Genomic DNA, 24,176 nt, shown 5'->3' with positions numbered 1-24,176 from the left:
ACCGGTCCCCGGAAGCTTGTTTCCTTCCCAGTATAAGAATTGGCTTGGTAGTTTTGGTTTGCCCTGTTCCCATCATGCACTGGGACAGGAACAGACTAAATTGCATGTAGCCAGGTTCTGAGCTGGGATGGTGCAGTGAGCTAAAAAACGGTGATGGATCAAGCCCTGATCTTTGGACTGGGTAAGAGTGGTCTGCTTAGTTCAGACACTCTGTTCATCACCACCCCCTTTTCTGAATCATTTTGTCCACCATAAGCGTGGAAGGGTATACTCAGATGTGAGTCCCTTGCTCATTGCACCATCAGGATTCAAGCAAGCCGGGCCGACGACGGCTGAAATGTCAGAAACCGGTCCCCGGAAGCTTGTTTCCTTCCCAGTATAAGAATTGGCTTGGTAGTTTGGTTTGCCCTGTTCCCATCATGCACTGGGAGAGGAACAGACTAATTTGCATGTAGCCAGGTTCTGAGCTGGGATGGTGCAGTGAGCTAAAAAACGGTGAAGGATCAAGCCCTGATCTTTGGACTGTGTAAGAGTGGTCTGCTTAATTCAGACACTCTGTTCATCACCACCCCCTTTTCTGAATCATTTTGTCCACCATAAGCGTGGAAGGGTATACTCAGATGTGAATCCCTTGCTCATTGCACCATCAGGATTCAAGCAAGCCGGGCCGACGACGGCTGAAATGCCAGAAACCGGTCCCCGGAAGCTTGTTTCCTTCCCAGTATAAGAATTGGCTTGGTAGTTTGGTTTGCCTTTTCCCATCATGCACTGGGACAGGAACAGACTAATTTGCATGAAGCCAGGTTCTGAGCTGGGATGGTGCAGTGAGCTAAAAACGGTGATGGATCAAGCCCTGATCTTTGGACTGGGTAAGAGTGGTCTGCTTAATTCAGATACTCTGTTCATCACCACCCCCTTTTCTGAATCATTTTGTCCACCATAAGCGTGGAAGGGTAAACTCAGATGTAAGTCCCTTGCTCATTGCACCAGCAGGATTCAAGCAAGCCGGGCCGACGACGGCTGAAATGCCAGAAACCCGTCCCCGGAAGCTTGTTTCCTTCCCAGTATAAGAATTGGCTTGGTAGTTTGGTTTGCCCTGTTCCCATCATGCACTGGGACAGGAACAGACTAATTTGCATGTAGCCAGGTTCTGAGCTGGGATGGTGCAGTGAGCTAAAAAACGGTGATGGATCAAGCCCTGATCTTTGGACTGGGTAAGAGTGGTCTGCTTAATTCAGATACTCTGTTCATCACCACCCCCTTTTCTGAATCATTTTGTCCCCCATAAGCGTCGAAGGGTATTCTCAGTTGTGAGTCCCTTGCTCATTGCACCATTAGGATTCAAGCAAGCCGGGCCGACGACGGCTGAAATGCCAGAAACCGGTCCCCGGAAGCTTGTTTCCTTCCCAGTATAAGAATTGGCTTGGTAGTTTTGGTTTGCCCTGTTCCCATCATGCACTGGGACAGGAACAGACTAAATTGCATGTAGCCAGGTTCTGAGCTGGGATGGTGCAGTGAGCTAAAAAACGGTGATGGATCAAGCCCTGATCTTTGGACTGGGTAAGAGTGGTCTGCTTAGTTCAGACACTCTGTTCATCACCACCCCCTTTTCTGAATCATTTTGTCCACCATAAGCGTGGAAGGGTATACTCAGATGTGAGTCCCTTGCTCATTGCACCATCAGGATTCAAGCAAGCCGGGCCGACGACGGCTGAAATGTCAGAAACCGGTCCCCGGAAGCTTGTTTCCTTCCCAGTATAAGAATTGGCTTGGTAGTTTGGTTTGCCCTGTTCCCATCATGCACTGGGACAGGAACAGACTAATTTGCATGTAGCCAGGTTCTGAGCTGGGATGGGGCAGTGAGCTAAAAAACGGTGATGGATCAAGCCCTGATCTTTGGACTGGGTAAGAGTGGTCTGCTTAATTCAGACACTCTGTTCATCACCACCCCCTTTTCTGAATCATTTTGTCCACCATAAGCGTGGAAGGGTATACTCAGATGTGAGTCCCTTGCTCATTACACCATCAGGATTCAAGCAAGCCAGGCCAACGACGGCTGAAATGCCAGAAACCGGTCCCCGGAAGCTTGTTTCCTTCCCAGTATAAGAATTGCCTTGGTAGTTTGGTTTGCCCTGTTCCTATCATGCACTGGGACAGGAACAAACTAATTTGAATGTAGCCAGGTTCTGAGCTGGGATGGTGCAGTGAGCTAAAAAACGGTGATGGATCAAGCCCTGATCTTTGGACTGCGTAAGAGTGGTCTGCTTAATTCAGACACTCTGTTCATCACCACCCCCTTTTCTGAATCATTTTGTCCACCATAAGCGTGGAAGGGTATACTCAGATGTGAGTCCCTTGCTCATTGCACCATTAGGATTCAAGCAAGCGGGGCCGACGACGGCTGAAATGCCAGAAACCGGTCCCCGGAAGCTTGTTTCCTTCCCAGTATAAGAATTGGCTTGGTAGTTTGGTTTGCCCTGTTCCCATCATGCACTGGGACAGGAACAGACTAAATTGCATGTAGCCAGGTTCTGAGCTGGGATGGTGCAGTGAGCTAAAAAACGGTGATGGATCAAGCCCTGATCTTTGGACTGGGTAAGAGTGGTCTGCTTAATTCAGACACTCTGTTCATCACCACCTCCTTTTCTGAATCATTTTGTCCACCATAAGCGTCGAAGGGTATTCTCAGATGTGAGTCCCTTGCTCATTGCACCATCAGGATTCAAGCAAACCGGGTCGACGACGGCTGAAATGCCAGAAAGCGGTCCCCGGAAGCTTGTTTCCTTCCCAGTATAAGAATTGGCTTGGTAGTTTGGTTTGCCCTGTTCCCATCATGCACTGGGACAGGAACAGACTAATTTGCATGTAGCCAGGTTCTGAGCTGGGATGGTGCAGTGAGCTAAAAAACGGTGATGGATCAAGCCCTGATCTTTGGACTGGGTAAGAGTGGTCTGCTTAATTCAGACACTCTGTTCATCACCACCCCCTTTTCTGAATCATTTTGTCCACCATAAGTGTGGAAGGGTATACTCAGATGTGAATCCCTTGCTCATTGCACCATCAGGATTCAAGCAAGCCGGGCCGACGACGGCTGAAATGCCGGAAACCGGTCCCCGGAAGCTTGTTTCCTTCCCAGTATAAGAATTGGCTTGGTAGTTTGGTTTGCCATGTTCCCATCATGCACTGGGACAGGAACAGACTAATTTGCATGTAGCCAGGTTCTGAGCTGGCATGGGGCAGTGAGCTAAAAATCGGTGTTGGATCAAGCCCTGATCTTTGGACTGGGTAAGAGTGGTCTGCTTAATTCAGACACTCTGTTCATCACCACCCCCTTTTCTGAATCATTTTGTCCACCATAAGCGTGGAAGGGTATACTCAGATGTGAGTCCCTTGCTCATTGCACCATCAGGATTCAAGGAAGCCGGGCCGACGACGGCTGAAATGCCAGAAACCGGTCCCCGGAAGCTTGTTTCCTTCCCAGTATAAGAATTGGCTTGGTAGTTTGGTTTGCCCTGTTCCCATCATGCACTGGGACAGGAACAAACTAATTTGCATGTAGCCAGGTTCTGAGCTGGGATGGTGCAGTGAGCTAAAAAACGGTGATGGATCAAGCCCTGATCTTTGGACTGGGTAAGAGTGGTCTGCTTAATTCAGACACTCTGTTCATCACCACCCCCTTTTCTGAATCATTTTGTCCACCATAAGCGTGGAAGGGTAAACTCAGATGTAAGTCCCTTGCTCATTGCACCAGCAGGATTCAAGCAAGCCGGGCCGACGACGGCTGAAATGCCAGAAACCCGTCCCTGGAAGCTTGTTTCCTTCCCAGTATAAGAATTGGCTTGGTAGTTTGGTTTGCCCTGTTCCCATCATGCACTGGAACAGGAACAGACTAATTTGCATGTAGCCTGGTTCTGAGCTGGGATGGTGCAGTGAGCTAAAAAACGGTGATGGATCAAGCCTTGATCTTTGGACTGGGTAAGAGTGGTCTGCTTAATTCAGACACTCTGTTCATAACCACCCCCGTTTCTGAATCATTTTGTCCACCATAACCATGGAAGGGTATACTCAGATGTGAGTCCCTTGCTCATTGCACCGTCAGGATTCAAGCAAGCCGGGCCGACGACGGCTAAAATGCCAGAAACCGGTCCCCGGAAGCTTGTTTCCTTCCCTGTATAAGAATTGGCTTGGTAGTTTGGTATGCCCTGTTCCCATCATGCACTGGGACAGGAACAGACTAATTTGCATGTAGCCAGGTTCTGAGCTGGGATGGTGCAGTGAGCTAAAAAACGGTGATGGATCAAGCCCTGATCTTTGGACTGGGTAAGAGTGGTCTGCTTAATTCAGACACTCTGTTCATCACCACCCCCTTTTCTGAATGATTTGCATATAGCCATTGTCTGACCTAGGGTGGTGTGGAGTGCAAAAAAACGATGGATTTAGGCCCAGATCTTTGTACTGGGGTGAATGTAAGACATTGTTCTGCTTTCTGTCCATCAACTGTGTTTTTTGCAATTTTCACCCCGAGTGGGCTGGGTATGCTCAGACGTGAGTCCCAGGCTCTCCACATCACTGGAGTCAAGCTATCCAGGCTGAAGAAGGCTGATAGCCAGAAACCGGTCCTTGGATGCTTGATTCCGGTCTAGGAAAGACATGGCTTGGTAGTTCGGGCTGGACTGTTCCCATGAGGCACAGGGTCAAGGCTGATTTGCATATAGCCTTTGTCTGACCTAGGGTGGTGTGGAGTGCAAAAAAACGATGGATTTAGGCCCAGATCTTTGTACTGGGGTGAATGTAAGACATTGTTCTGCATTCTGTCCATCAACTGTGTTTTTTGCAATTTTCACCCCGAGTGGGCTGGGTATGCTCAGACGTGAGTCCCAGGCTCTCCACATCACTGGAGTCAAGCTATCCAGGCTGAAGAAGGCTGATAGCCAGAAACCGGTCCTTGGATGCTTGATTCCGGTCTAGGAAAGACATGGCTTGGTAGTTCGGGCTAGACTGTTCCCATGAGGCACAGGGTCAAGGCTGATTTGCATATAGCCATTGTCTGACCTAGGGTGGTTTGGAGTGCAAAAAAACGATGGATTTAGGCCTAGATCTTTACACTGGGGTGAATGTAAGACATTGTTCTGCATTCTGTCCATCAACTGTGTTTTTTGCAATTTTCACCCCGAGTGGGCTGGGTATGCTCAGACGTGAGTCCCAGGCTCTCCACATCACTGGAGTCAAGCTATCCAGGCTGAAGAAGGCTGATAGCCAGAAACCGGTCCTTGGATGCTTGATTCTGGTCTAGGAAAGACATGGCTTGGTAGTTCAGGCTGGACTGTTCCCATGAGGCACAGGGTCAAGGCTGATTTGCATATAGCCATTGTCTGACCTAGGGTGGTGTGGAGTGCAAATAAACGATGGATTTAGGCCCAGATCTTTGTACTGGGGTGAATGTAAGACATTGTTCTGCATACTGTCCATCAACTGTGTTTTTTGCAATTTTCACCCCGAGTGGGCTGGGTATGCTCAGACGTGAGTCCCAGGCTCTCCACATCACTGGAGTCAAGCTATCCAGGCTGAAGAATGCTGGTAGCCAGAAACCGGTCCTTGGATGCTTGATTCTGGTCTAGGAAAGACATGGCTTGGTAGTTCGGGCTGGACTGTTCCCATGAGGCACAGGGTCAAGGCTGATTTGCATATAGCCATTGTCTGACCTAGGGTGGTGTGGAGTGCAAAAAAATTGATGGATTTAGGCCCAGATCTTTGTACTGGGGTGAATGTAAGACATTGTTCTGCATTCTGTCCATCAACTGTGTTTTTTGAAAGGAATAAGTGACAGTTCTAATACAGTGAGATGACCAGCCTAAATGTGCTTGCTGTAGAGAGGTGATAAGTCTAGGCTGCTAGATTCATCTGAGCAGGGAGTAGACAGAAGCCTGTGTTCTGACTCGCAAGCTAAGGGTGTAAGTTGACTGCTGCTACTGAGCAGTCTGAGATGGTCCTTCTCTGCTGCTTGAAGCCTGCTGGTGTTCTTAAATGTTTCCACGTATGTTCCTCTTTTACCCTGTCATTTTCTAAGACTGACATTTATGAGTAATCTGACACTCCACTGTCACTGGGATAATGCACCCCAAAGGAGACATAACTTGCGTATTACAAATCAAAAAGGACTTTTATGACATTCTCTGGGCAGAGGCAATAGTAGGTGTGTCATTTTGTTGGTAACTCAGAGGTAACTTGATATATAATAATAACTTTGATTTCTATGGTCTCTCACATTGATGAAAGATGTTAATTATTAACAAATTTAATCTCTACAATGATTATATTAGTTCCCATTGGGAATATATGGACACTTTTTTTGCTCAAAAACTTGGTGTTTCCTCTTCTCACCTTCCCCATATTCATGTGATAAAAATATACTATAGTGTGGTAGTCGGTGTGTTGGATATGATTTTGTAGAAGTCTAATAGCTGTTGTAAAACTATATAAACATTAGCCATTGGACATGGGTATAATGCATTAATGCAGCCCTGCCCTGTAACTTTCAAAAACCAGGATATTTTAATTTTTGAGGAATTTCATGATTATTATAAAGGGGTGCACACCTCTGAGGTGGCTTACAGTATCTTTAATACACACTTCATCTCTTTCCATAACATTCTATTGCACATTGCACTCATGCATTGCAAGTCAACTCTTTGCAGCTGAGGTGGGGCTTGTGTTCCCAACTCAATGGTTCTGGTTTTATCAACCGCTGAAGGATGTGAGGCTGAATAATGTCACTGAAATTCGAAGCTGTGACTGCGAGTGGAACAAAGAATCTTACGTTCAATGAACTATCTCACCAATAATACATAGGTTTCAGATCCTCATCCCTCCCATTATCCATGTTGTTATGTTGATTGTCAAGGCCAGTATCAAGCCCAGCTGTGAAAGGAGGAGGGTTTTGCATGCAGCTAGCTACCCCAACATGTAAAAAAGTCTTAACTACAAAAACATCAACAAAAAGAAGTCCGGGCCTTGACTGGTTCTAAGAGGAATGCTGCGGTTCTCTGGACACGAGGAAGAAAGCACTGTCTCAGGGTTCCCCACATACTGAGGGTTTAGCAGTGATGCTAATGCCAGCAGCCAAGAGGGCTCTGAACTAATGGAAGGATTTGAAGTAAAGGCCGAGTCCGCCAGGATTGTTTGCTCTCACCTTTTATCTTCCTGCTGGCCATAGACTGGATCATGAAAACATCCACAGCAAGGAGAATAAATGGGATACACTGGACACCTTGGATGCAACTCGTTGACTTGGACTTTGCAGATGACTTGTCCCTACTTTCCCATACCCATCTGCAGACACGAGAGTAGACAAACAAAGTGGGAGCCACATCAGCACAACTGGCCTCAACATCCACAGGGGAAAAAACAAGATCATGAAGGCCAACACGGTCAGCACAACTGCAGTCGTCCTTGCAGGTAATGTACTAGAAGAGGTTGAGGACTTCACCTACCTGGGCAGTGTCATAGACAAGCAGGGTGGCACAGGTGCCGACGTCAAGGCAAGAGTTGGTAAAGCAAGGTCTGCCTTCATTCAGCTAAAGAAGATCTGGATCTCCAAGGACCTAACACTGCAAACCAATGCTTTAACTCCAACACAAAATCGGTCCTTCTCTATAGAGCTGAAACTTGGAAGACAACAGTGATCACCATTAGTAAAGTCCAGACCTTCATCAACACCTGCCTCCAAATCTGCTGTGCAAACACCATCAACAGCAACGACCTATGACAGCAGACTTTCCAAATCCCTGCTCATGAAGAAATCATGAAAAGACGCTGGGGCTGGATATGTCACATCCTCCACAAGCCTGCATCAAAAACGACCAGACAAGCCCTCCCTTGGAACCCACAGGGGAACAGGAAAGGAGGAAGGCCAAGAAACACCTGCCATTGAGGCCTTAATTCTGACTGCAAGGAGATGGGTTACACCTGGGGTCAGATTGAAAGAAAAGTCCAGGACAGAGATAGCTGGAGAGTCCTGGTTGGTGATCTACACCCCAGGAAGGGTAATAAGCGAAAGTAAGCAATATTCTGACAGTGCCTCAAAATGTTGTGTAATGGCACTGAAATTGCCTACTATAATGACACCCACTAACACACCACCTGTGTTATACTCTCCCAAAATAATGAATGTCATGCCTTCTGTTTGAAATTGGTTTTCTGGTTGGCAGAGGTATGTCCAAGCAGGTACCACAATCCTAGTCAGGGTAAGTCAGATACACACTTTAAGTTAACCTGCGCTCACCCTCTGGTAGCTTGGCATAGAGCAGTCATGGAGGCATAAGAGGCAATGTGCAATACAATAAACAGTTAAATAGTGTAAACATCACCAATTGACTCCACAGCAGTTTAGAAAAGTAAAGCATGATTTTTTAAATAAAATAAGACCAAGACGACAAAAATCCTATTAGTAGAAGTCAAGATATGATTTTTTGAAAGATTAAATGTATAAATAGCACTGTGAAGCAAGAAGTGCTTAATTGGTCGCACCCACACATGAACAAAATCAAGAGTTAAGGCCAACAGTGATGGAGCACAGGTAGGATACAGGACCCACGCAAGGCCCGTTGTCTAACAGTACCTTAATCCTGTTCACAAACAATGAGATGCCGAGTGCAGCCAAGTGATCCGTCGGTGTCAGTCCCGAAGTTGAGTAAATGCATTGATTTTCTCCATGCAACGAAGGTGATGCGCTGGTTCTCAAAGACAAAGTGCCAGTCCGATGTGCGTTGGTTCCGTAGCGGAGGTACTGGCTTTCTTGACGCAAACGAAAGGATGTGTGTATCGTCCTTCAGCAGTAGCGTTGATGCAGTAGTTCCGAAGCTGCAGTTCCGATGCTCTGGATTCAAGTGCAATGCGCCGATTCTGCTCACGCAACAGCGGTGAAATTTTGGTCTGCTCATTGCAGTAGAATGTGTGTGTTATCCATTGAAGCAAGCACCTGGGTTCACTACCAATAAACCAAGCACAGGATCAGGATTAAACACTTTGATGTCCCAAAGTCTTTGAAGAACAGGAGACTAGTCAGCAAGTCCTTGGAGATACTCTGGGACAAGTGATGGGGGGGCAGTCAGAATAATCAGCAGGCAGCAGAGAGCGCAGCAAAGTAGCAGTCTTTCAGAACAGCAGTCCATCAAGTAGCAGTGTTTAGCACAGCAATCCTTCTTCTTGCAAGGTGGTTTCAAGTCCAGAAGTGTACTGAGGTGATATGGTCAGAGGTCCAGTACTTATACCCAGTCGTTCCTTGGAAGTGGGGGTGTCTTCAAAGGGGTATTGGAAGTGCACACAGGCCCTATCAGTCTGCCCTTGTTCCAGACTCAATACAGGGGGGTATGCAGCCCTTTGTGTGTGGTCAGAGCACAGCCTATTCAGGTGCAAGTGTGAGGCTGTGCCCACCTCCATCCTCCCAGGAAGATGCATGAAGTCACACGCAGCCTTCCTTTGTGTGGGACTGTCTAGAGGGAATACACAAAATGAACTGTCGTCCAGCCAGTGATCAGAGACAGGCAGCAGACAACAAATGGCTAAGAGCAGGAACATGTCCAACATTCTAAAAGTGGCATGTCCAGAATGGTAACTACAAATCCAATTTCACCATTAAAGTTGATTTGTCATTACTACTCCAGAGGTACTAAACATGATACCTCTACCTTCTCTCAATTAGGAATTCCAGCTTATTAAAGGTAATAAGGAATCCCCCACTGTTAACCTATGAGAGGGGTAGGCCTCAATAGTGAAAAACAAGTTTAGGATTTTTTCACTACCAGTGCATGTAAAATCGTAACCTTCCTTTTGGTTACAGATCACCCAGCCCTATGGGCTACCTAGGGCATACCTAAGGGGTAACTTATATGTATTAAAAGGGGTGTGTAAGGCCTGGAATTGGGTTTTAAATGCCAAGTCGACATGACAGTGTACACTGCACACATATGGTCTGCAGTGGCAGACCTGAGACATGTTTACAGGGCTACTTGTGTGGGTGGCACAATCAGTGTTGCAGGCCCACTAGTACCAATTACTTTACAGGCCCTGGGCACATGTGGTGCACCTTAATAGGGGCTTATAAGTTCATTAAGTTTGATAGATGGGTATGAGTCAATGTTAGCATGATTAAAGGAGAGAGCACATGCTTGCACTGGTTAGCAGTCATAAAGTGCTCAGAGTTCTAAAGCCAACAAAAACAAGGTGAGAAAAAGAGGAGGAGGAAGGCAAAAGGTTTGTGGTGACCCTTCAGAGAGGGCCATTGTCCAACACTTTCCAACCCCTGGTGTCTACTTATCATGAAATCCCTGCTGGGATACTGGTGGATCCTTAGCCTGCATCTAAGGAAGAGGAATGCTGAGGGTTCTGGAAGGGTGAATGAACGCAACCAGCAAACTTTTGAGTAGCAGCTTGATGAGAACTTAGTGCCGCCTTAGAGATGCAAGAGATCACAATGAACCAGGGACTTTAGTGGATGGTACTAGAAAAAGAGAGAAATAAAACCCTGTGAGAATTAACTAGTCATTGAAGAGGAACGTTGTTTTTGCATCTGAATATACAGACTTCTTTCAAAACTCATGACTTTATGATAGGCATGATCCTGGCTTTTGGCTGGTAATTTGAATAGGCTAACAGCTGTATGTATAATCTCTGTGAAAGAGTGCTTACATCGCGGGTGGCTCTGAGCAGTTGGTAGAGAGAACCGGAATAGGACCAGAGTATAATAGCAACTTTGCAAAGTGAGTTCTGCTTCGATGGACCTGGATGCTTGCAATTGAGGAGGGAATGTCAAATGCCCAGCTCCGCTCTCCTGTCTTGCAATGGTTGTGCTTAATTTAATCTATCAGTTGATTTGCTGCTAAGTCTTAGGCAGCTTCAATGAGGCTGTGACAGGTGTTGTTTAAATACTTTTCAGCACTAACAAGCAAGCACATGGTTCATTTAATCAGCGCTTGTTGTGATCAGCACCTGAATGCATGAGCAAAATTTATAATAGTCTGCTTTAAGCAGTCTTTTTATTTTCCTTAACAGAATATGGTGCTTTTGTCTCAACCGCACCATCCCTACCAGTGCAAGTTCCTCTTAGGCATTTTCCATGGCTGAGCTCATTTCTTTTATTGACCCCTCTCAAGGCGGGTGGTGATTTAATTCATTGTAATGAAGGTGGATTCTCATCCTTGGGTATACAAGAATATACAGTGTTAAAATACGGAAATATTATATGCAATAAAACAAATTGTACAAATAAAATGACTGTAAAATTAATTACATGAACGAAAAGCTCTCTCTCTGTCTTTCCTCACTGTTATGTGAAGTGTACCTGTCCCTATACCCTTTTCCCCGTATTTTTAACATTTTAGGGCCTGATTACGATCTCGCTGGGAAAGCCCTCAGGACGACTAGGTCCTGGAGAGCTTTCCGAGCGAATCGGGCTCTGGGATCCGACTGACGAATCTGATGCATCAACATGCTGACAGACTCAGTTAGGCCGGACTCCCATTGAAGTCTATGGGAGCCTGTTGTACAATGGCTACACAGGCTCCCATAGCAAAAAGGGGTGGGTGGGGGAAAAGCGGGCACCCATGGTGCCCGCCACACCGTGCATGTTTGAATCAGGGGGACCCATGGACATCCCCCTGTGACTGATTCGGAGGGGCCCGGATGAAGGGGGGCCTGCTACGACCCCCCCCCCGAGGCCTGATTTCGACATCTGTTTCATTTCGCTAAGACCAAGTTGATGCAGCTGTCTGAATCGTGCATGGTACTTGCTCGGTCAGAATCCGGCTCCATTGTGCGGCACAATTCGGCTACGCATGAGTCGTATGGACAGGATCAGGTTCGGACACGATTCGGTTGCCGCATACGCAATCTTCGCACCGTACTTGGTCGTTCAGACCTTTGTACGATTCGGTCGAAAACAAGGGCTACAAATCGGATCCGGAAGAGCCAAATCTGATTCATAGGCCTTCCGAACAACATCAAAATCGGGCCCTTAGCATTAAAATTGGTAACTTCTGCTGCAATCAAAGGAACAAAGAAAAAAATGCATTTCCCTACAAGAAAACCCAAAGATCTAAAACAAAGGTCAATACTGGATTTGTTCACTACAAAAGAAGTACTAAAGACCCTCCTGTGGGTTCTGATAGAGACTGCGAACAAAAGAGTTGTCTGATTCTGCTTTTTCTAGGGGAAAAGAACGAGGAACTTACCTTTGGTAACACCTTATCTGGTAGAGACTCAATCTAGCCACAGAGTCCTCACCTTAGAATATTCCCCAGGTGACCGACTGGGTGTGGAGGTTTTTGAGCATTACCCCTGCACACTTGTAGATGGCGTCATTCAGCCCTGCATTAGCATTGTCAGAGTTGCATGCTGACTTTGGTTACTTTTGTGACTTTCTACTTTAGGAACAGAGAGCCACAATATGAACTGACAACTGGTGTGACATACTAAGGCTCTGAGAAGGGTGAAGCTACTGAATCAGTTCACAGAGAAGGGAGGATGGGAGTGTCAGTGTTAGACCTGACATAGTTAGTGTTGTTTACCCTGACTTTTTCCCTTCAGACCTCCAGTTTTGACTCTTTTTGCTGACTTTGTTATTGCTGGCTTTAGGAATCTGGGCACTTTCCCACTGCTAATAAGCATTAAAGTGCATGGGCTCTATATTTAAACCATGGTATTATTGGTTTATCCACAACTGGCATATTTTATTTACCTATGAGTCTCTATAAAGTGCACTACATGTGCACAAGGTATTTAAGTTAAATGCTTTTAGTGGGCCTGCAGCACTAATTGTGCTACCCTCTTAAGTAGTTCTTTAAACAGGTCTCAGGCCTGCTACTGCAGAACCTCTGTGTGCAGTTTAAACTGGCATGTCGACTTGGCAAGTTAACCTACTTGCCAGGGCCAATCATTCCTTTCATGTAGGTAACTCTGTCATATAGATATATATAGCCTGTATGCTGTGTTAAGTTAGCATGAGCTTTTTAGGAGTTTAAGCACCATTTTACTTTTCTGCTGCTTTTGCACACAACACATAGCTGTTGCTTTAACTTTGAGCCTAGTAGAATGTTTTTGATTCATGTGAGAATAATATGTTGTTGCTCTGATATCAGCCTTGCTTGGCGAGCTGTGTCTGTACAGTGAGTGCAGAAACCTTCAAGGATATCTCAACACAGTGGTTGTTGTGAGGTCTGATCTTCGCACGTTCTAGACATAACATACATGCAGCTGCAGCCAAGTTCTGGCTTTAGGCGCGCTTTATATTGCTTTGCACAAGGGCATGCACACACACTTGATGGTGCTTCGCATGCAGAGAGCTGGTGACTGATGAAGTGATCCCTAACCACTAGGATCTTGAGGTATGGGGCCGCTCTGCTAAAACCCAAAGAGATCTTCTTAGATATAATATAATATACTAGCTAGGGAGGGTGAGAATTAGGTTTTGTTAAACCCTATTCATTTTAGCATAATACCATGCTTTCACAGTTTGTGTTCTATGGACTAGTGACTATGCTGATTACTTTGTTTCTTATAATATGTTTGCTTGTATTAGCTAAGATACTGCGTTTGAGAACACTGCATTAGTGAATAAACATTTCAAATATGCACGTGTCCTCTTTTACTCCTTGTTCTGGATTGAAATGATTGTATAACGAAAGAGTGTTCATGTGTTCCACGTTACCTGAGGTGTACTAAGTCCATGTTCTGGTTTGTCTAAGCATTGGGAGTCTGTGATAACCAATGAGACACTGTTGCTAGTCTGGTAGGGTATTTTTGGGTACTAAGGTGAGTTTTGGCACACCCTAATTCACTGAGGTTCCAAGCCTCTATGCACAGTTCTGTCTGAGCACGGAATCCCTGCGACAACTCCTAAGGTAGCCCATAGGCAGGGTGCAGTGTATTGAAAAAGTAGGATATGTACTTTTAAGCTTTACATGTTCTGCAAGGCTACCTTTCCCATTGGATAACATTGAGAGTGCCTTATTACATTTTAGAAGTGTCATTTCAAATTGGGAAGATATGGGACCCCCAGGTTTGCTATCCCCGGAATCACAATTTAAAAACACAACTTATGGTGAGGTTGGTTTTTAAATTGCAATTCTGAAAATGCCACTTTTCAAAAGTTAAAACACACAAAAGGTGATGGGAGTAATGCTTTTAATTTGTATAACCACTGGAGATCGCTTGGGGTAGCATTTCACCCATTGTACTTTTGCTCACCATGCCACCTTAGTTTAGACCCATCCATATGCAAATCAGCCTTGACCCTGTTCCTTATGGGAACAGTCCAGCCCAAGCTGCCAGGCCAGGTCCTCCCTGAACCAGAAACAAGCATCCTGGGAGCAGGTTCATGGTATTACCCCTCAGCAGCCAGGCTTGCTTGAAACCAGTGACACATTTAGCACGGGGCCCACGTCTAGGCATACACATGCCACTTAGGGTGGTAAATAATGCACACACAAAAGTTGATGGGAGGAATGTTTGAAATGTGTCTAACCACTGGCATTCGTTTGGGGTAGCATCCCCACCAATTGTTCTTTTGCTTACCATGCCACCTCAGTTTAGACCCATCCATAGGCAAATCAGCCTTGGCCCTCCTCCTTATGGGAACAGTCCAGCCTGACCTGCCAGGCTTGGTTCTCTCTGAACCGGAACCATGAATCCTGGTACCGGGTTTGGGGTATTTCCCCTCATCAGCCAGGCTTGAATCCAGTGACACAGTGAGCATGGGACCTACGTCTGGGCATACCCATGCCACTTAGTGCAGTACATCAAACACACAAAAGGTGATGGGAGGAATGCTTGCAATTTGTCTAACCACTGGTGACCGCTCTGGGTAGCATCCCAACTCATTGTTCTTTTACTCACCATGCCACCTCAGTTTAGACAGAGCTTTATGCAAATCAGTCTTGACCCTGCTCCTTATAGGAACTGTTTAGCCAGAACTGTTCATTTGTCCATTATCTGTGTCTTTTACTTTAAGAAAGATGGCATTTATTTACTATAATAATTAGGTGCCTTCTGCCTGTCTCTAGAATACACATCTGGGGTGCGAGACAGGTGGCTTTGTGCATTCCCTTTATACAGCCACACACAAAGGAAGGATAGGTGTGACTGAGTAGCCATCTACATTTTAACAGGTCATCCTGAGCAGGATGGGAGGGAGAAGCTGACACTTTAACTGAAAGGGTTGTGTACTGTCCCCACACAAAAGGTTGCATACCCCCCATAGTGAGTCCGGAGCCAGGACAGGAAAGAAAGGGTCTTGTGCACTTCAACTGCATCTCTTTAAAGTCTTCCCCCTTAAAAGGCGCAACTGGGTATAACTACTGGACCTCTGACATCACCAACTGAAAACACTTCTGGAACTGAGTATATTCTACCAGGAAGATCGACGGCTATGCTGCTGGAAGGAGTGCCACTTTGTTGAACTGCTTTGTTGTGTTGGCCGGCTGCCTGCTTCTCTCTTGCCTGGGAGCGAGAAGGACTGGACCTGCATCTATACATCCCAGAACCTAAGTATCTCCAAAGGCTTGTTGGCTTGCCACCTGTTTTCTGAAGACTCAGGGATATCAAAGACGTTTCTCTTCAACCTGCAACCTACACCTGGACTGTGCTATGCGTACCGCTCTGCCAAGTGGTGCCAATCTAGTCCTGGGCCCTTGGAAGTGGAGTTAAGTGCTGCAACTGTGAAAATTCTAGGGGTGCGTGGTTAACTCAACTTCACCGGCGGAGTTTGCGGAGTTTTGGAACTCAGCGCTCAGCTTGCAGCATAACAGCCTTCGGGTAATTAAAATTGTTGGGAGAGACAGATACAGAAAAGAAATGAAGTGACCAACGGTCATTTTTACTTTATTCAAGTAATGATTACAAATAATCGGGACCTATGACAAGGAGTCGTCAGTCATCATGCAGCATTTAAAGATGGCTCCAATCGCATTTACTTTTTCCTCATCTCTGTTCTGTGAGGGATACAATTCCAGTAGTGGGCTGTTTGTATGACACACATACATGATACCTGTTTCTTAGTGGATGTTCATTGTTTACTTGCCTTTTTTTCTCAATAAGCTTAGCCGACACCCTTTCCAGAAGAAAGCAGAAGAGTAAGACTCCGATGTTCTATGTGCACACCCACAGAGTTGGAGAGCAAAGCATCTCTACTGTGATTGCTTCCATCTAGGCTGTCTCTGCTTATGAATACTTAAGGTCAGGAGAGTAGCATGGCTGGTTTGAAAGCCACTAATTTGGCAGCATCTGCAGTGTTAAAGGAAGCTGGTTTTTTTGTCAATAAATGTATTCCTTTGGTATATGAAACGATGGCGCCATGTGAAGTGAAATGGTGAGATGAACGGAACTCGGCAGGAATTCCCTGATCTTTTTTTCTACTGCGTGGAATTCCATGGAGTAAAACTCCTTGAACTCCACCCACCCCTATAACATCTATGCATGGACGACGGTGCACCGATCCTGAACCGGCGCATCTCCCTCTATGCCAATGTATTGCTGCTGCTGTACGGACCACAGACTCCACATCACTGACTGCGCAACACATCATCTCCTGTTTCCAACACATCTACGACTTTGCGTGACTCGGCACAATGGCGCATCGCTTCATGCTGTTCACATCGCCTGCAACCCAAAGGCTCGACAACAGTGCATCACCCCATTGTTCTTCGCATCTTGACTCTCGACCTATCCTCAATGGTGCGCAGCTCAGAACTGACACATTGCCGACATCTGTGAGAGCGACTACGACTCATCATTTCTCCTGATCCCAGCATCATTCTCGAAATTGACGCATTCAAGGTACTGTTCGGCAATTCATGGCTGGTCCTTGTATCCAATCCGCACTCCATTGGTGTCAGCCTGAAAAAATTGATTTTACCCTGTCCAGCGCAACCAGGTAGCCCCTGTGGCACTACAAAACATTTATTCTTTAAAAATTCACATCTTGACTTCTTATTGGATTTTTGTCATTTTGGTCTTGTTTTACAAGCCATTTTTCTAAAGATGGTGTGGTCTTTTTCTGTTTTTTTTACTGTGTTACTGTTTGAAGTGTTGCACAAATATTTTACAAACTGCATCTTAAGTTAAGCCCGACTGCTATGTGCCAAGTTACCAAATGGTGAGCACAGGTTAATTTAAAGTGTGCTTCTGACTTACCCTGACTAGAATTGTGATTCCTGCTTGTAAAGGGTGCATACCTCTGCCAACCAGAAACCCACTTTCTAACAGTCGGCAAGGAATCTGCGACTAGATAAAGTCTCTCCCAGATAAGGCATTACTGAAGGTAAATAACTTGCTCTTCTGATAGAGACTTCTAGCCGCAGATTCCTTACATTAGAATAGATACCCAAGCAATGACTCCCCAGAGGTGGGTCTGCGAAGCCAATTTAAATCAGAAAGTCCTGCACAACTGAGCGCAGTAGTGCCCTTTGCGACGGACCTGGCTGTCCAGACAGTGGTACGTGGTAAACATTTGCAAAGATGCCCACGCTGCTACCGGTCAGATGTTCTGGATAGGGACTTCGCTGTCAGTGTTTGCAGATGTTCCTCCTATGGAATGAATGTGCAGGCCCTTTGGGGTTTCTTCTTGGCCAATTGTGAGACAATATTTATTTTGAAAAGAAGAGAGCGACCCCACTATCCAAGAGAGGGGGTACCACAGGTCAGTAAGAAACAAGGTTCTCTTGGAGGAGGGATAAGGTGATATTCACATCATCTAATCCACTTATTGTATCACCCACACGGCACAGAGCCACAATCATACACAATCACTCAAAAAGGCCCCGGACCCTACTGGTCAATTATAATATATGTCATTTAACAAAGAAAATGCATTAAAAACTTTTCTTTTTGTCGGAAGTATCTATCACAAAGTATCAATATATATTGAAAAATACATAGTACATCAAAATTCCATTCATTAAAAACACAGTATTACATTCATTTAAATGGGAGAAATAAAAAGCCAAGTGCTAGGTTGTTTCTTATGGAATTCTTATTGTTATATGTTAAAATTTCCACAGCCCTTCATATTCTATTGGACATTAAAAAGTTCCTGGGATACAACCAGTTAAAAACCACAGGCGTCGACGCATTTCGGTGATATTGTTCAGTTGTAAACCACCTTTCTCAAGACTAAAATGATATAGCAGTCTCTCTTGTAAAAAGAACCAATGAATTCCTATAAAAACATAAATGTAAAATAAAACAATAAAAACAACATATTAAAATTTTTGGGGGTAATTGATACTTACAAATCACATTATATTTACTCATAACAGTCAAAAAAATTTGTTCTACCTTCCAGTGCATTTCAAATAACAGTTTATAAAAGGAATGTTATTGATTGACAGACATACTATGCGAGTATATGTAAGCAACTACACAAAAGATAGATTGTGTCATAATGTTTACAGTGACAGTACTCATCCTGACTCCAATATCAAGCATTGGGTCACTCTATATAGGACAAATGGCATGCTGATGTTTGCAATCACAGTCACCTTCCTAACTTCAGCGTCTAGACACTGGGGCACTCTATATAATTGCCCACCAGGGTCTGGTTACCTACATTCATGCTGATTATTCATACACATTATCACTGGGTGGATACACAGACACCTATATATTCATACTGTCATACAACAAAAAGGCGAAGGGGAGGGGGGGATGTAACTCACCTCGGTTATTCCAAGGATGGCACGGGAACTTATATTTCCCAATTAAAATGGGTAGGGCTCCTATGGGCACAAAACGCCAGTTTCATGCAATCTTTTTAAGAATAAAAACAACAACAGATCTTATTGTGGTATGCACAGTCACCCACATAGTCATACTGTCATACAATAGAAGAGGATGTAACCCACCTTGGAAATTCCAAGGATGGCACGGGAACTTGTATCTTCCTGTTAAAATAGGCAGGGCTCCTATGGGCTCCAAGCGCCAGATATGTACAATCATTTTGGGAATGAAAATGAAAACAACAACAGGTCTTGTTATGATATCAGATTCCACTGAATGGTACATATTACATTTCCTTCTCATTTCGGAAACCTACCTAATATATAAACACAGTATTCTTCCTTTATTGTTTAAATAGTGGAGGTGCAACCCCGTCTTCCCTACAGCCTTGATCATGTATGGGAATCCTGTGGATATAGCAAAAGGTGGTTCCTACTTTCTAATATATATTATTAAAAAGTGAAGACCCGTCAAGGTACTCACCAAGGATTGGTAATTATGCATATACTGTGCTGCGATGTTGATGAGAGTCCGTGGCCCTATGTTCTTCACATAAATAGGAATTCCACAGTGCCTCCACCAATTGTGGAGCCTATAAATATAGAGTGATAGTCAGTGCAGTCGTACAGTAAATCAAAACCCTGTCTAAATATCTCCAAATTCTTATTCCATGGAAGATATATGGCCGATTCTTACACTACAATTTTTAAAGAGTTGTTAACCCCGTAGGGCAGGGGTCTTCAAACTGTGCGGCGCGACCTCCAGGGGGGCCGTGGAGCGATGCAAAGGGGGTCATACTTCTTCCCAGGCCCTTAGGGCTTTAGCCCCCCTCCTACCTTGTCGTGTCCCTCAGCCCGGCTGCTGCTGCAGTGTAACTCGAGCTGTGGGCTGGGCTGGGCAGTGTCTGGAGTCATCTTCAACACGCCTGAGTTTTTCACAGGTATTTAAAGACCATTTTCATATTTACATGCATTTGTAAACTGATTACAGAGGTTTAGTTTTTTTCCTGGCTTCAGTACCCCCTGGGCCCCCACTGTGCCTGTTCCTTACATTTGTATTGTACAATTACTGCTGTAGTGTGAAAATTTATTTAATGAAAAGGAATATAAAGTAGGGTTTGCCAAAAGAAAAATGCCAGCCTGTTTTGTTTAAAGAGCCTGCAAAGATCTTCTCTTGACACTAAATAGACTTGTAAATACAAAAGTATTTATGCATTAGTTATGTGACTTTTCTGTCCTTTTTCTCTTTGTCAGTCAGGGATCATTGATGCAGCCCTAGAACACAATTAAAAGTGCTTTCCATTTATATTTGTTGTTCGAAGTATGCACAGATAAGTGCTTAAAATACAGCTTTAGGTGTCTGCTTATTTTTGTACTGACTGGGCCATCAAAATAATCTGCTGGCTACCCTAACCATAGGACTGTAAGTTTGTTGCAGGATCAGCACATTATTTATTTCCTCCACCCTCGATCCCCGATTAATACAGCAGTAGTTTAACTTAGATCTTAAACCCTATGCTGCCGTCAAGAACATGCTGAGTTACTTCAAGTGTATGGAAATGCACCCTGCATTCAGACAACTCGCTCCTCATTCTTGCCCTTCACTTTCACGCTCACTGTGCACTCACACTGATCACCATGCACTATGCACTCACACATTCACCCTGCACTCACAGTAATCAAAATGCACTCACACTGACCACTATGCACTCACACCATTCACCTGCTCACCCTGCACCCTGCACTCACAGTGATCACTCTGCACTCACAATGCACTTGTGCTGTTCACCCTATACCTCACCCTGCAGTCACACGAGTACGCTACTCATCCTACACTCATGTGACACTTCACTCACCTGACCCCCTCACTGCTCAATAAGCAACTCCCTCATACAAGCCCATCAGTAATCACACATTTGTTAGTCCTATTCTGAACTTGCGCCCGCACCCAAATTCACACGACACCTCACTCACCCTGCAGTCCCTTCTCTTGTCACCCACAAAGTGTGCAGAGGGTTAATGTGTCTGCTACAAAGAAAGTGTACCATGCAGATCACAGAACTGAGTGTGAGTAAACTATGAGTAGTGCTATAACAAATGAAATGTTTGTCAGAAAGTTGATGAGAGATGAGGTGCATTATTAAAGTGAGAGGTTGAATGGGGAGAGTTCAGATGTTGTAAAACGGGGTCACGTATCACGTATGTTTGCAGTAGCTATTCCACGACTTAAGGTCCTGAAGAAAGCCGGGGCAACGCCCCATTTGGCTGAAACATGTCGACCGTTCTGCATAGCGCCACAGGGTAATCTTATTACTCGGCGTGTTTTTAACCTTTGACACATAGATTTCTGCTTCAATGTATTTCAGAATCTGGGTAGTCAATTTTAATTGTTATTATTATTTGAGCACTGCACTCTATTTACGTTATTACTATTTGAGCACTGCACTCTATTTACACTAGTCTAGGACAAACATCATGGCTAGATCACTGATACCCATTCCCGCACCGGCACTACTAGGTCGGACGCGGTATGGAATGATCAAACAATTCCCACATGACGTAAACTCCACCATAAAGGTGGGCTGATGGGAATTGTCCTAGCTTTTGTCTTCAACAACATTATGTGTTGAATCGCATTTTCCAACAGCACTCGCTCACACATGCATCCAACTGTATCGCAGTTACTAGTATAGTCACACACCATCTAGAGACCTGGTCTGCTCTATTGTGTGTTAAGTATCTTGTAAGTAGGGGATTGAGCAGACAGGTCATGAAATATTCCCCTTGACCCTCCACACTTTGTTTTTCAGTATTTAGAGCAACTTCCGGTTGCGGGTCTATTATGTTTTGATGCAAACACACCTTAGTTTGCACCTACAGCTCACCCAACTCAATTGTGCATGTTGCCCACCTGTTCACCTCGTCTAACCCACCTCTTTTCGAACACTTCGTGATATTAACACCTTCTCACTGTCCATTAACATGTGGGGGAACTCCATGCCAACAACAGTTTAACTACATTTGATCCTAGATGGGGTTGAGTGAGGCTCCATCATACAGTGACTCATTTTTCTGTATATTCTTTTCCAGTTAACAGTTCTAAATCTGGGGCATAACCATTGCTTTCCTTTATATGAGCATTTTTGATGTGGAGTGATTCTAGAAAGGATGTGCCATTGAATATAATTGTATAGAGTATAGTCAAGATATACTTTCCCTTATTATTTTTATATTTGGGCTTTCCTACATTAAGTATGACCCGTTATCATACTGTCGAGCTCGGTTGTGTTCAACTAGAATCCCCGCGCGCATGCCTGTGAGAACAGTGTCTCCCTTCGGGTTATGCGTGGGAGCCGAGGGCGGACACTGAACCGAGAAAGAAATACAATGTTTGATAAAGCGTGCTCCAGTGTCTGTTTGGACTACTACAGACAAGCCTTCCGTGTACCCGTTTAAACAAATCACGATCGGAGCTTTCAGAGGGGTTCTTTCTCTTCTCTTCTCTGAAACCGTTGTGCGGTAAAATAATGTGCCATCACCTCGCGGTTCCTGGCAACTGCGCATGCGCGAGGGAACAGTGTTTTCCTCGCGTACATCCGCATTTCCTCCTTCTATACAGCCTGCAGGACTTAATATCTAATCACCGGCGATTATAAAGAGATGGAGGGCGGTATCACAGTCACCTCCACTTCCGCTTGGCTTCAAACCCGGGGCACCGACGGACAGGTGAGCTACCTGTGGTTCTTTCTATACGTCTTCCTTCACATCAGTCAATTCCTACTGAGGGTAATAGATTATCCAAGGAGGAGGCTCTCAACCTTATAGAACTTTATTTCTATGTGAGGAATCTGTTGTTTCAAGTCCCCAGGCACCCAAAGTTTTTGTTGCCTCTGGGCGAGCTATATTTGGGCTCCTATTCCCGCCTTCATGATGTGGTTTGGATTAAGTTCTCCCTGTCAACAATCTAATGATAGTATGTTTAGAGGCACACTTATGCGTCTAGACTGTGTCCTGTGACATGAAGCATGTCGCAGTACGTGGGGTTTTTCGAAATGGCCCATGAGAGTCCAAGTATATATTGGCTCTTGGTCTAACGTCTGGGTATCTGTCACACGTTTGTTGGGTTATTTGTGTAGAGTAATTAGGTTAGGCACTTTACAGTTGTGTTCTGACTGTGTCCTTTTTTCTACACTATAGAGCGGGGCCTCATACTCCCGAGCGGCCGCCGGGTGAGGTGAGGTCTTCACCCACACAAAGCTGGGTGAGTATCACCATGAGGAAATGCCTCTAGGTGATTTAGCTAATATGCTTTTCCAATATGCAGAATGTAAATTATTCATGCAGGTATGTCAGTCTATATGGTTTTTTGTGTATTCATGTGGTTGTATGTGTGTCATCCAGTGTTGTTGTGAATAATAAGACTCTTTGTCTTTACATTAGGAAGAAGATATGCTTCTCTCCTTCAAGTGGGCAAACTAAGCGTTCAAGGTCCCTGGTAGTTATGTAACTTTTTCAATTACATTTACTGATATTTTTTCACTTAATATATCACGTATGTTTGCAGTAGCTATTCCACGACTTAAGGTCCTGAAGAAAGCCGGGGCAACGCCCCATTTGGCTGAAACATGTCGACCGTTCTGCATAGCGCCACAGGGTAATCTTATTACTCGGCGTGTTTTTAACCTTTGACACAGATTTCTGCTTCAATGTATTTCAGAATCTGGGTAGTCAATTTTAATTGTTATTATTATTTGAGCACTGCACTCTATTTACGTTATTACTATTTGAGCACTGCGCTCTATTTACCCTAGTCTAGGACAAACATCATGGCTAGATCACTGATACCCATTCCCGCACCGGCACTACTAGGTCGGACGCGGTATGGAATGATCAAACAATTCCCACATGACGTAAACTCCACCATAAGGGTGGGCTGATGGGAATTGTCCTAGCTTTTGTCTTCAACAACATTATGTTTTGAATCGCATTTTCCAACAGCACTCGCTCACACATGCATCCAACTGTATCGCAGTTACTAGTATAGTCACACACCATCTAGAGACCTGGTCTGCTCTATTGTGTGTTAAGTATCTTGTAAGTAGGGGATTGAGCAGACAGGTCATTAAATATTCCCTTTGACCCTCCACACTTTGTTTTTCAGTATCGAGCTTCTAATGTGGCAGCACGTATTCTTGCGGAGTGGAAGGCCCTTCTCAAAAGTTGACTAGAAATCTTTCTGATGTTAATTGCTGTATTTTGGTTATAAACGGGTACTGATGGGGTAAAAATCTTTCTTCAGTGTTACTATGTGTAAAAAATGTCAAAATAATGAAGCAATGCTATCCCAAAATACGCGGCATCACATAACATCACTTACATTTTCTCCCCACACAATTTAGTCAAGCCTGT

General features: G+C 44.8%; 1 protein-coding gene across 4 annotated transcripts in view; it reads left to right on the top strand.

The window, feature by feature from the left end:
* Positions 1-24,176, top strand: part of LOC147668144 (fucolectin-like) — a 205,182-nt gene that overhangs the window by 93,809 nt on the left and 87,197 nt on the right. For 2 of the 4 annotated variants that reach the window (XM_086948751.1, XM_086948752.1), the window contains 2 exons: positions 22,965-23,028; positions 23,208-23,255. The exons of the other annotated variants lie outside the window; for them this stretch is intronic. In XM_086948751.1, the coding sequence (XP_086804877.1) occupies positions 22,965-23,028; positions 23,208-23,246 (103 nt within the window). In that variant the 3' untranslated portion in view covers positions 23,247-23,255. The remainder of the gene's footprint in view (positions 1-22,964; positions 23,029-23,207; positions 23,256-24,176) is intronic. 4 annotated transcript variants of the gene reach the window in all.

Source organism: Lissotriton vulgaris, unplaced genomic scaffold (genome assembly GCF_964263255.1).
Source record: "Lissotriton vulgaris unplaced genomic scaffold, aLisVul1.2 SCAFFOLD_1804, whole genome shotgun sequence".
Lineage (NCBI taxonomy): Eukaryota > Metazoa > Chordata > Amphibia > Caudata > Salamandridae > Lissotriton > Lissotriton vulgaris.
The sequence above is the reverse complement of the archived record's forward strand: the minus strand, read 5'-3'. Positions and strand labels throughout refer to the sequence as shown.